Below are 12,019 nucleotides of genomic sequence, written 5' to 3'. Positions count from 1 at the left end.
GCGAGAACCTATCTAGAAAAAAAAAAAACATTTCTTTAAAAGTTGTATTTCTTTGAAAATATTATTCATATAGCAATCCAGGTTGGGGGTGGAGAGATGGCTCAGCAGTTAAGAGCTTATATTGCTCTTTCAGAGGCTCCTGAGTTCAGTTCCAAGAACCCATATCAGACAGTTCACAACTGCTCCAGAGTGCCCCCTGTACCTCCATAAACAGCTGTACTCACACACACATAGTCACACACACACACACACACACACACACACACACATTTTTAATTTTTAAATAATTCAGGTTGGTTTATCATGTCCCTGACTGGGTGTAATGACAAATAACTCAGGCTTGGCTTCAAATCACTCTATATTTGAGCATCAATCATACAACAATGTATACATGTAACTATGAACTACTTTATGACAATTTATTAACATAAGTGGCTTTCAAACAACGTTGCAGACAAGGCGGGCGTAGATCACAGAGACGCAGCAGCTTTTTCAATGAACTGGGCCAGCTTCACATCTCGCTTGGTCAGGCCACCACAGTCATGCGAGGTGAGGGTTATCTGGACCTACGAAGGGGAATGCAGCTTTTCAGATCTGAGCAGGGCCCTGTGGGCTTTCTCCCTGGGCAGCAGGCATGAGTGTTCTTCTCAACACTCCCATCTGAGAACTGGGGGGTTATGTAACTTAGAAAATACATTCCGGATAATCACGGAGTTTCCCAGACCCATCAGCCACCTAAGAGTAAAGGTCCCCGGGGCGGGGGGAGGGGGGATCAGCCGCCAGCAATAGAAAACCTTGCTTCCTGGAGGGATGGAGATGGAGGCTCCATTTTAACTCCAGAACTTCACTTCTGCTGGCTCTGTTCAGGCCTCCAGGAAAGGGAACTGACCCATCGGGCAGGCAGCAGTTGAGTGAGGTACAAAAGCTGCCAGCTGAGGGACTGGGTGAGGCCATGACTCAACAAGATTGAAAAGCAAGAGAGACATCCAGGGTGGACAAGCTCAATCCGGAACTGGACAGTTAGGAATTGCTTCTTTTTAAAATCCCCCTCCACAAAATATATATATATATATATATATATATATATATATATATATATATAATCTTATCTTCATGGCTGATATCCAAGATCAACTCAGGAGCCTAATCTAGCCCAAACGTCTGAAAGATGAGCTCTGCCCTCAGGAGCGCCCTGCCTGTGTTACTAACAAGGACACACGGGGTTCCTTAGAGAATACTTTCTCGGCACTTTCTGTGGATTCACAAATAAGTTTCTTCAATTCCAAAATTAAAGTCATCCAAAAATAAAGAGGTTCATTTACCTTGTTGTAGACGTTGAACCATTCCGGGTGGTGATTCATCTTCTCTGCTTGCAGGGCAACCCTGGACATAAAGCCAAATGCCTGCAAAACACGGAGTCCAGAGCAGTTAGTTACCTGCCCCGCCCTGCACTCTGTAGCTGGGAGATCCCAGAGCCGCCCAACCAGATAAAGGCTTGCTGGCCTGCTGGGGAAGCCTGGGAAATCACAGGGGAAGAAGGGCTACTCTCTGCAAGCCAGGGCACCAGGGCAGCAGACTGCGAGGTGGGGAAGCAATCTGGCTCAAATAAACAAACCAGGAAATGAGTGTCACCTAGTGACCTGTCTGGACGGCTTAATTGTCCTAGGACTCCCGACTGCACTGGGATAATTTCCCTTCAACCCAGCGCCCTAGGTCTACCTGCCCCAATCGAGGGAGCCAATTTGCTTCTTAGCTGGTCCTTCTGTTTTTAGTGAATGGGGTACTTCGGCCATCGTTGGCAGGGCTGTGGAGAAAGGCCGACAGCTGTCCCAGCCCACCCGTCAGGGGATGGCCAGTGAAAGCCTACCTTCACCACCATGCTACATGGCTACGGCCCCACCAAGCTGAGGTGCCAGTGTGCCTCAGCAGAAGACGAGCCTGGAAACAAGCCGAGGACCCTACCCAACAACACGGACAGCCAGGCTCACACCACAGGGAAACCAGAGATGCCAAGCAGACAGCCTCTGCTTCTGTTTTACTTTCTTATACACTTTTATGAAGGCATCTACATATAATAATCCTCTAAGGCTCAGGGACTTCTGTGGAAAGGGACCACAAAGTCTGTGAGAAGCTGACAACTGGATGAAGTTTCGGACTGCAGTCTGGACTCAGCACAATCATGAATACACAACCGTGCTGAGTTACCTGCACTGTGCACACGCATGATTGGTCCTGTGAACTGTCAGTCATGGGCAATACATTTTCAAAGGAAGGGGAGGGAAGAATCCACTTAGCTACATGTGGACTTAGCCAGAGCAAACGTCCTCTCCTGCCCCTTTCACTCCAGATCTGATCTCTGAGAGCCCACAGACGCTGTGAGGAGCTAGGATGTCTGCTTCGGGTATTCAGACTTGGAACTACCACTGTCTAGAGTGGCTGGTTTCTATTCAACATGGAAGAAGTAGAGGACTTCTGGAAGAGCCAGCAATGGCAGACGGGATGTGGTTAAGGGCATCCTGGCCTTTTAAATCTGGGAACTCTGGATTTAAATTTTGACACTATGACATCATGGTCATGTGATCCTAGACTCCATTTTCCTTTTCTTTTTCTTTCTCTCCCATGTAGTACTGGCTGACCTCAAACTTTCTCTTTCTCTCTCTCTCTCTCTCTCTCTCTCCCTCTCTCCCCCTCTCTCCCCCTCTCTCCCCCTCTCTCCCTGTCTCTCCCCTTATTTCCCTCTCAGTTATTTTTTAAGATTTATTTTTAAATGATGTGTATATGTGTGTGCTTGCATGTGGGTATGTACACCCTAGAGCTGGGGTCAGAGGTGTGCTACCCGCACAGGGAACCGAACTCTGGTTCTCTACAGAGCAGCTCACACTCTGAATCACGGGCCATCCAGCCCTTATGGGTTTATTTTTTTAATTTAATTTTTTCTCAGACATTCTCACATATGTACATAATACCGACCATTCTCACCCCCATCTGCCCACTGCCTCTCTCCCAACCCTCCACAAATCTCTCTCACACATTCACGACTATTCCCTTTGTTTTGTGACCCACCAAGATTAGCCAGGGCCATCAGTGTGAGCATGCGTCTGGAGCCATCACGAGAGCCTAGTGGGCTCAACAGTGGGTACACGCTAAAGACAGTGGTCTCCTGCTCTCCCCAAATCTAGGAAGGATCAGCAGTGCAGAGGGAAAGGGGCCTGTGAGTGCCCCCTCTGCCGCTGCAGGTAGCTATGGCTGTGAGCAAATGACTGCAGTGGTTGTACACACGGGACGCGGGGCATTTGAGGCTTGGTGGTATGATCTTTACCCACTGAGCCATCTTGCCATCCCTTAAGATTCAGATTTAAGAAAATATTACAGGAGGCAAAGGCAGGCAGATTTCTAAGACTTTGAGGCCAGTTTGGTCTACACAGAGTTCCAGGCCAGAAGCCAGGCAGTGGTGGCACATGCCTTTAATCCCAGCACTTGGGAGGCAGAGGCAGGTGGATTTCTGAGTTCAAGGCCAGCATAGTCTACAAAGTGAATTCTAGGATAGCCACGGGTATACAGAGAAACCCTGTCCCAAAACAAACAAACAAAACAAACAAACAAAAAGAGTTCCAGGCCAGACAGAACTTTAGAGTGAGAGTCTGCCTCAAAAAAGAGAGAGAGAGAGAGAGAGGAAGGAAGGAAGGAAGGAAGGAAGGAAGGAAGGAAGGAAGGAAGGAAGGAGAAAGGGATAGATAGATAATTGGTACATAGACAGACAGACATGATATCACAGGGCAGTGACTATGGCTGGCAAGTAAAAGCACTTGTCACATAAGCTGGACAACCTGAGCTTGACTCTCAGAACCTACCTATAATAGAAAGAAAGAACCAACTCCCAAAAGTTGTCCTTTGACCTCCATGTGGACCATGGTTCACACACACACACACTAATTGATGATGATGACGACGACGATGATATAAATTTAATTTAGTAAAGAAAACATCACAACGTCTAATAATCCCACAATTGGCTCAGAGTGCAAAAAAGAAATCCCGCCTGCATCCTTCTACACAACAGACCAGTTCTACTCTATACCTAGTTCCGAGCTTACACAGTTACCATGTCCAACACAATACACACTTATGATATAAGATCTATGGTTGCAGGGGTTTAGATGAGTGGCGAGCAGGGAGAGGAGGAAGGAAGACTGTGGTTATGTGGAAGACACTGGAAGAACCAAACAACCATGTCAGCAGTGAGCACAGGCGACAGTCCTCTTTCAAAGATTTCTTTTCACAGCCTTAGCTATTGCTTAGCAAGGTTCCAGTGGAATCTAATGGCCTTGAGGTATTACAAGTGTAGGCCACATTTTCCATATCCAGTTGAGGGACAGCTAGGTGGCTTCCAGTTTCTGGCTATAAATCAAACTGCTATGAACATAGTTGAGCACGTGCCCTTGTGGGATGGTGGAGCATCTTTTGGGTATAGGTCCAGGAGTGATGTAGCTAGTATAACTGAGGGAGAACTATTCCCAAGAAAATGTGGGACATCTACACAATAGAATACTATTCACCTACAAAGACATAATGCATTCTGCAGGCAAATGGATGGGACTTGAGAACATCATCGTGAATGAGGTAGCCCAGTCCCAACAGGACATGCATGGTACGTACTCACTGATAAAGTAGATAGCAGCCATAAAATACAGGTGCCACGCTACACGCCACAGACCCAGAGAAGCTAAACAAGGAAGAAGCTACAAGGGAGGATGCTTGAATCTCACTTAAAAGGGGGAATAAAACAGTCATAAGAGGCAGATGGATGACAGGAACTGGATGGGGGGAGGGGTGGTAAGGAGAATGGGGGGGGGTCAGGATCAGGTATGGGGAAAGACAGGAAGGATGTCCACATGTGCATAGGAATGAATGGAAATCTGCAACTGACTGAGATGAGAAGGTGGGAGGCATCTCCAGGATGAGACAGAGACCTGAGTCAAAGGAGGCACCCAAAAATCAATCGAGGTTGCCCTTGGCTGTGACTCACTACACTGGGAATACAGAACCTGAAGAGGCCACCTCCTGGAGCCAGGCAGGAACCCCAACAGAGCAATAGGGACACCAACCCACCCACAAAACTTTCAACCCCAAAATTTATCCTGTCTACAAGAAATGCAGGAATGGAGATGGAGCAGAAACTGAGAGAATGGCCAACCAATAACTAGCCCAACTAGACCCATCCCATGGCAGCAGCCATCCCTGACACTACTAATGATAATCTGTTATGCTTGCAGTAGGAGTCTAGCATGGCTGCCCTCTGAGAGGCTCCACCCAGCAGCTGACTCAGACAGATACAGACACCCACAGCCAAACAGTGGACAGAGCCTGGGGACTCTTATGGAAGAATAGGAGGACGGATTGCAGCCCCAAAGGGGATAGGAACTCCACAGGAAGACCAACAGAGTCAACTAACCTGGACCTTGAGGCTCTCAGAACTGAACCACCAACCAAAGAACATACATGGCACGGGACCTAGGCCTCCCTGCACACATGTAGCAGATGTGTAGCTTGGTCTTGATGTGGGTCCTGAACAACTGGTGCAGGGGCTATCCCAAAAATTGTTGCCTGTTCTTGTAGCTGGGCTGCCTTGTCTGTTCTCAGTGGGAGAGTATGCACCTAGTCCTGCAGAGACATTCTGTGTCAGGGTGAGGAGATACCCAGAGGGGCCCTCACCTACTCAGAAAAGGGGGTGAGGGAGAGTTGTGGGGGCAGAGGGGGAGCAGGATATAAAATGAATAAGTAAAATAATAATGATAATAATAAATAAAGATTATTTGAATCAAAAAAAGTAGGTTTAGGCCTTCTAAAATCATTCCACCCAACAAAGCTGGAAACTGAACAGGCTCCCTAACAGTCCAGGCTGACTAAGGAAAGGGGCATGGATAGTAGTCAACAAGCTGGAGAGGTGGCTCAGTGGTTAAGAGCACTGCTACTCTTGCAAAGGACCTGGGTTCAAGTCCCAGCACCCACACAGCAGCTCAAACCAACTGTAACTCTAGGCCCAGGGGATTCAATGCTCTCTTCGGAATTCCTTGGGCACCAGGCAGGCACATGGTACACAGACATGCAGGCAGGCAAAAACACCCATAAACATAAAGTAAAGAAACCAACAATGTAAAGGAAGTAGAAAATGAATAAATGAGACAAATAAAACATCTAACGTGAGCCTATTTGCCACAGCAAGGAGGAAAGTCATAAACAGAGCCAGGGGACAGGTGGCTCCGAGGTAGAACATCCAGCCTGGGCACTAACCGAAGCCAGGTGATCTCCAGGACTGAAGGAAAACAAGATGTAAAAGAAGCATCCTAGAGACAGGCTGGTGAGATGGCTCTTGCCTTCGGAGCCTTGGAAATCCTAGTCTCAGAATCCATGGAGAACTGGAAAGGGGAAAGCCATCCTACAAAGTTATTTTCTGCTCTATACAAACACACACACATTGCACATACACACACACACAAACACACACACACACACACCACATATATCATGCATACACACACATACACATGTGTACACACACATGCACACAAACACATGCACACACACACACACCACATATACCATCATACACACACGTACACATGTGCACACACACCACATATACCACTTATCACAACTAGACCAATTAAGGAGCCAACAGCAAATGGAATCAGCTAGTAAGTATTACCAACTAGAGAGGAAAGAGAAGCCCAGGAGGTTTGAAAGCTGAAGAGAAGTGTTAGAGGTCCTTCCAGGCATACAATGGGGCACTGCAGCTGGAGACAGCCAGTATCAATCAGAGCTAACAGTGGGAGAGAGGGACAGACAGACAGCACCTGTGTTCTCATGCAGTTTAATGGGAGAGTACGAAGGAGAGATGGCTGCATTTGTCACGCAACACTGTATGTGTAATGGTATCCTCCAGACTGAAAATAAAGCAAACATTTCCAACTAAGGAAAATACAACTTAAATAAAACGTGAAGACACACCAGCACAAACAGCATCATGTAATTGAAGGCAAGTGGGCACTGCTTCATCGCATTTTACAAAAGCAAACAATGAAGGGGTGCAACCCATGCGATGAAGAAAAGCCTCAAAACTAACAATGCAGAAAGTACAGAAAAATACAGGCAAATACAACATTTATGTTGAGTTGGCAGGTTTTCGGTCCATAAATACGCCCTCTTTCTGAAATGCTGGGGAGGGGCTATGAAGGGCTGTGCAGTGCTGCCCAGGGGTCGCGAGCGAGCACTTGCTGCTCTTGCAGAGGACCTGCGGTAGGTTCCCAGCACCCACATTAGGTTACAATTAGCCATAACTCCAGTTCCAAGGGAGCCAACACCCGCTCTGACCTCCACAGCTACTGCGAGTTCATGATGTATGCGATACATGCTGACAAACACGTATACAAATAAAAAAGGAAAATAAACAAATCATTTTAAATGTTCTGGGAGTGGGAGGAATTGAGGATTAGTACTGTTGTTTTTACAATAAATAACTACCCTCCCCCTTTAAAAAAATGTACAGTGAGATGGTGCTGGAGAGCAATGGTTCAATGGTTAAGAGCACTGACTGCTCTTCCAGAGGATCCAAGTTTGATTCCCAGCACCTGTATAGTGGCTCACAAGTGTCTGTAACTCTAATCCCTGGGAATCCAATGTCCTCTTCCGGCACCTCCTCAGCACCAGGCACATACTTGGTGCACAGACATACCTGCAGACAAACACCCATACACACTGAATAAATGATAGATAAATAAATAAATAAGTGATGGTTGTAAAAAAAAGCAAAAAGGGAGAGAAAAGAGTTGGGTGATATAGAAGAAGTGCTCATGGATAAAATTCTAGGAGAAAAAACCCTTACGTGTATATAAACATAAATGTCTGTGAGAGGCATGGTAGCACACACCTGCTATCAAACACTGAGAGAGCTGAACCAAGAGCCCTCAAGCTTGAGACCAACCTGTGCCACATGGTAACATGCCTCAGAGAGAAGGCTGAGCAGTTAGGGCCCTTGCTGCTCTTCCAGTCCCGTTCAATTTCTAGAACTCACAGGCAGCTCACAATCACCTGCAATCTGGCTTCAGGGGACACCTACACACAAAGATACAGCTAGACACAAATTAAAAATAAAATGATTTTTTTTAAAGCCAGGAGTAATGATGCACGCCTTTAATCCCAGCACCTGGGAGCAGAAGCAGGCAGGTCTCTGTGTGTTTGAGGCCACCCTGGTCCATGGAGAGTTCCAGATCAGCCAGGACTGTGTAGTGAGACCCTGGCTTTAAAAGGAGGATGGCTCAGGAGACAGCAAGACAGTGCAGTACATAAAAGTGCTTGCCACACAGCCTGACTACCTGAGTTCAGGGCCTGGAATCCACAGTGAAAAGATGGAACCAACCCTTGAAATGACCCTCTGGCCTCTACACAGACGACACCACAGCACACGCGTGCCACATTACACAGACACCACAGCACACGCGTGCCACATTCTTAGACTCACACACATGCACGCATGGGTGTGCATGCACACAAGTCCATGACTTTAGAAACAGTTTCACTTCTCAGAATGTGTCACTGCAGACACTCATACAACAGTTACAATAGTATAACTTATTACTTTGTTGCAGCACGGACTAGAAGACAGATAGTGTGGCTTGTGATACCTTTATACATAGGAATATGATGCAGTCATCAAGAAGGATGTGAAAACACAGAAGTAGTGCCAAGAACCACTACTGAATGAGAAGAGCATGTGAGTCTGTGAGCTGTGTTTGAGGACAGGCAGTCCCCAAGCCTGTCTGTGCACTACTTTCTTTGAGCATTATGGACCTACAGGAACAATATAAGTGGTTGAAGGCAGGGGCTGAGACGCAGGTGACCAGGGCCAGAAACCAGAAGAATGCACTGCATTCTTAGGACCTTCTGAATTTGTACCATGAATATATTTGATCTAGTTTGAAGAATTAGTTTGAGAGAGAAAAAACAACAACAAAAACAAAGGAGTCATGCAAATGAAGTTATGGCTGTACAGGGAGCCAGGATCCTGCAACATGTGTAATATGGTTCATATTAAAATACTTTGGCTCATGTTAGCTTCTTAACATATGCCTACCTGTTGAGGTGGGTTTTTAGTGCCAATTTACAGCATAGTTTGTCTATGAGCCGTGTTCTGTTGAGCCACGGCCATTTCAAACAAACATATGGTCAACAAATAACATATAATGGCTGATAATAGTTTCAGTCTTTCCTGTATTGCAAATTACAAACATTTCGTGACCAAGCCCGGGGTGCATGATGAAGTATGAGTCCTTGAGTCTCTCCGCCATTCCCAGGAATGTGAGCATTACAATCACAGCAAATTGGGCCAACCAAGTTTGTCATTTGGAAATCTCCAAACCGCCAGCAATTAAAGATTTTTTTCTGTGAACCCCAAATCAAGTCTTCTTTGGAAACTGGAATTTTTCTCAGTTACTTTTGTTTCCTTTTCCTCTGTGGGACCACGGAAGACTATCAGATGAACAAAACGAAAACAGGAATCCGTATCAAACTGTGAAACGTGTCCCAGCACCCCGCGCTTAGGGCGCAGCCTTGGTCCCAGTAACATGTATGACTTACTGAAGCTCACAGGCTTAGCTCTGGGCGCATTTACAACATGAACCTTGCGGTCCTCAGCATGCCTCCCTTTGATATATGTCCTTCAAATCAACTGCCTTCATATTTTGATTATAGACTATTTTAATTATGTACTAAAAAAGAACATATCTCCCACTAAGAAAATGAGCACCAGGTACTCTCAAGTAATTTCCCCACTACAATCTCCATTAAGCCGCTAAATACTTCCCTCACTAATGCAATGAATTAGAACTCGCTATTGTTTACGAATCACTCCATGTTTGTAGGCCTATAACCCTCCTTTTAAAAAACACAATTGCTGTGGAAGGAAATGATATTTATGTCTGATTAGAAATGGAAACACTATTACATAAATCAGTTTGGGCATTTCTTCACGTCTTGAAACTTGATCGGCAATTTACTCTAATTGGTGATCAAGGAAACTATCTTGTGATCAATTAAAGTAATTACCAGATTCCGGCAACACAGCCTACCTTAATTTCAGCTAGAGTCTGCACTTCTTCAACTTTAATTAAAAATAATGAAAATTATTAAGGAAAATACAAGGCAAGATCACTGCCAAGCATGCGCGTGTCATGGGACGGGACCTTCCCTCTGTGTTGGTGACATCAATCACAGAAAAACTGCTTGGTGCACCAGGGAAAACCATTCTCTGTCCCCTGTAACTTTCACGTTGAAAACCCTGTTCACTATTCCAGTCCCTATGAAGGAAACATCAGATCTTAATTTGAGGGTCAACACAAGACTCTTGACCAGAATCGTGAGGGACAGACCCAGTCAAAGAAGTACTCCCCTCAGCTGGTTTCCTCTCTCCATGAGCCCAGGGGTCAACTACAGAGTTTGGGGTCAACTGCAGTCAGCTCCAGACTGCAGTTGACATGGGCTACACAATATCAGTGGAGCTCCTTAACAGGGACTAAACTGCGAAACAGGCAATCCCTGTGGTACCCTCCCCAGGACCTGGCCCTCACTGCTGCTGGTTATGCTCAGAACGCTTTAACACTGTAGCACCTGTGGCCTAGAAAGGAAACATTCTTTTCCAAATCAGCCTAGAGACCAAGCAAATCTACCTTTTCGGGGCTCAGAAACCCCTGCAACATCTTGAGAACTGTTTCTTTAAGTGGATGTTGCCACAGGAAGACTTTCTCAGGGTCGGTGAGCTGCTCAGCCAAGGACTAGAGTTCTCAAGCACAGAGGTGTGTGTGCCTGTCTGTCTGTCTGTGTTTATGTATCTGTGTGTGTGTGTGTGTGTGTGTGTGTGTGTCTATGTATCTGTGTGTATCTGTAAGTATCTGTGTCTGTGTGTGTCTATGTATCTGTATGTATCTGTATGTATCTGTGTCTGTGTGTATCTATGTATCTGTGTGTGTCTGTGTCTGTGTGTGTCTATGTATCTGTGTGTATCTGTGTCTTGCGTGTGAGAGAGGCCTGAGGACCATTCCCTGGCCTTGCATCTGTCTGGAGGCAGCTACAGCTCCACCAGTCCTGGAGCAGCAGTCTACCAGCCCTGAACCTAATCTGCTACAGAGCTCACCATTTCCAACAACCTGGGACAAGAATGCCCAACTCTAAATCACAACTGGCTTTCTCATGCAATTGTCTCATGCCCTCAGGTAGAGCCAGCCACTCTACCCCAGTGAAGCCTCCCTCCCCCAGTAGGCGGCTAGCCACAGAAGCACCCAGTTCTCAGGGCAGCAGTCTGAAGACATTCGGTCCTCCACACGCCATCCACCTTCACTTCTATCTATTCAGTTAGAGCTCTTCAGAGTCCAGGAAACTGATTTGTACCATAAATAGACATTCTACTCAACTTGCTTTTTCCTCAGAAAGACTACCACCATTGATGGCCTCCTCCACACACATACCCACTCCCTCCCCTGTATCCCCTGTGGCTACTCTTGAGCAGACAGCTGCCCAGTCTGACTAGGGTCCCCTTAACCCTCAAGTTTGCACTCTTTGAAGCAGTGCATGCCACCAGTCTCCTGACCACTCTCGTCAGCTAATGCAGACCAAGGCACAGCTCTAAAACCAGCACAGGGGGGAAGCTCGAGAGGAGCACTCAGTGGAGTTGTCTAATGTCACAACATTGACTGATACCCTACTGCTCACTGTCACATGCAGCCGCATACTGGGCCTTCCATACCGGATCCCCTGATATACGCTGATTTCTAAGCTTCAAAGGTCTTATGAAGTGAGAATTATTACAAAGATTTCCAAGGATCTTTGGGGTCTTTTGGTTTTCATTGTTGCTTTTAGCAATCTCTGAAAAAAAAAAAAAACTGAACCTTAAGCTCCTTGATATTCTCATCATTATAAAAGTCCAGTGTTCTGCCGGGCGGTGGTGGTGCACGCCTTTAATCCCAGCACT

At 46.3% G+C, this 12,019-nt stretch overlaps 1 protein-coding gene across 4 annotated transcripts in view; it reads right to left on the bottom strand.

Annotated features, from left to right (window-relative positions):
• Positions 1 to 340: 340 nt before the first annotated feature.
• Positions 341 to 12,019, bottom strand: part of Pcbd2 (pterin-4 alpha-carbinolamine dehydratase 2) — a 48,218-nt gene continuing 36,539 nt past the window's right edge. For all 4 annotated transcript variants that reach the window (XM_021180717.2, XM_021180716.2, XM_029468631.1 and 1 more), the window contains 2 exons: positions 1,323 to 1,403; positions 341 to 566 (listed from right to left, as the gene is read on the bottom strand). In XM_021180717.2, coding sequence (XP_021036376.1) covers positions 541 to 566; positions 1,323 to 1,403 — 107 coding nt within the window. In that variant the 3' untranslated portion in view covers positions 341 to 540. The remainder of the gene's footprint in view (positions 567 to 1,322; positions 1,404 to 12,019) is intronic.

The sequence above is a fragment of the Mus caroli genome, chromosome 13 (genome assembly GCF_900094665.2).
Source record: "Mus caroli chromosome 13, CAROLI_EIJ_v1.1, whole genome shotgun sequence".
Lineage (NCBI taxonomy): Eukaryota > Metazoa > Chordata > Mammalia > Rodentia > Muridae > Mus > Mus caroli.
Note: the sequence above shows the minus strand (reverse complement) of the source record. Positions and strands in the feature narration are given on the sequence as shown.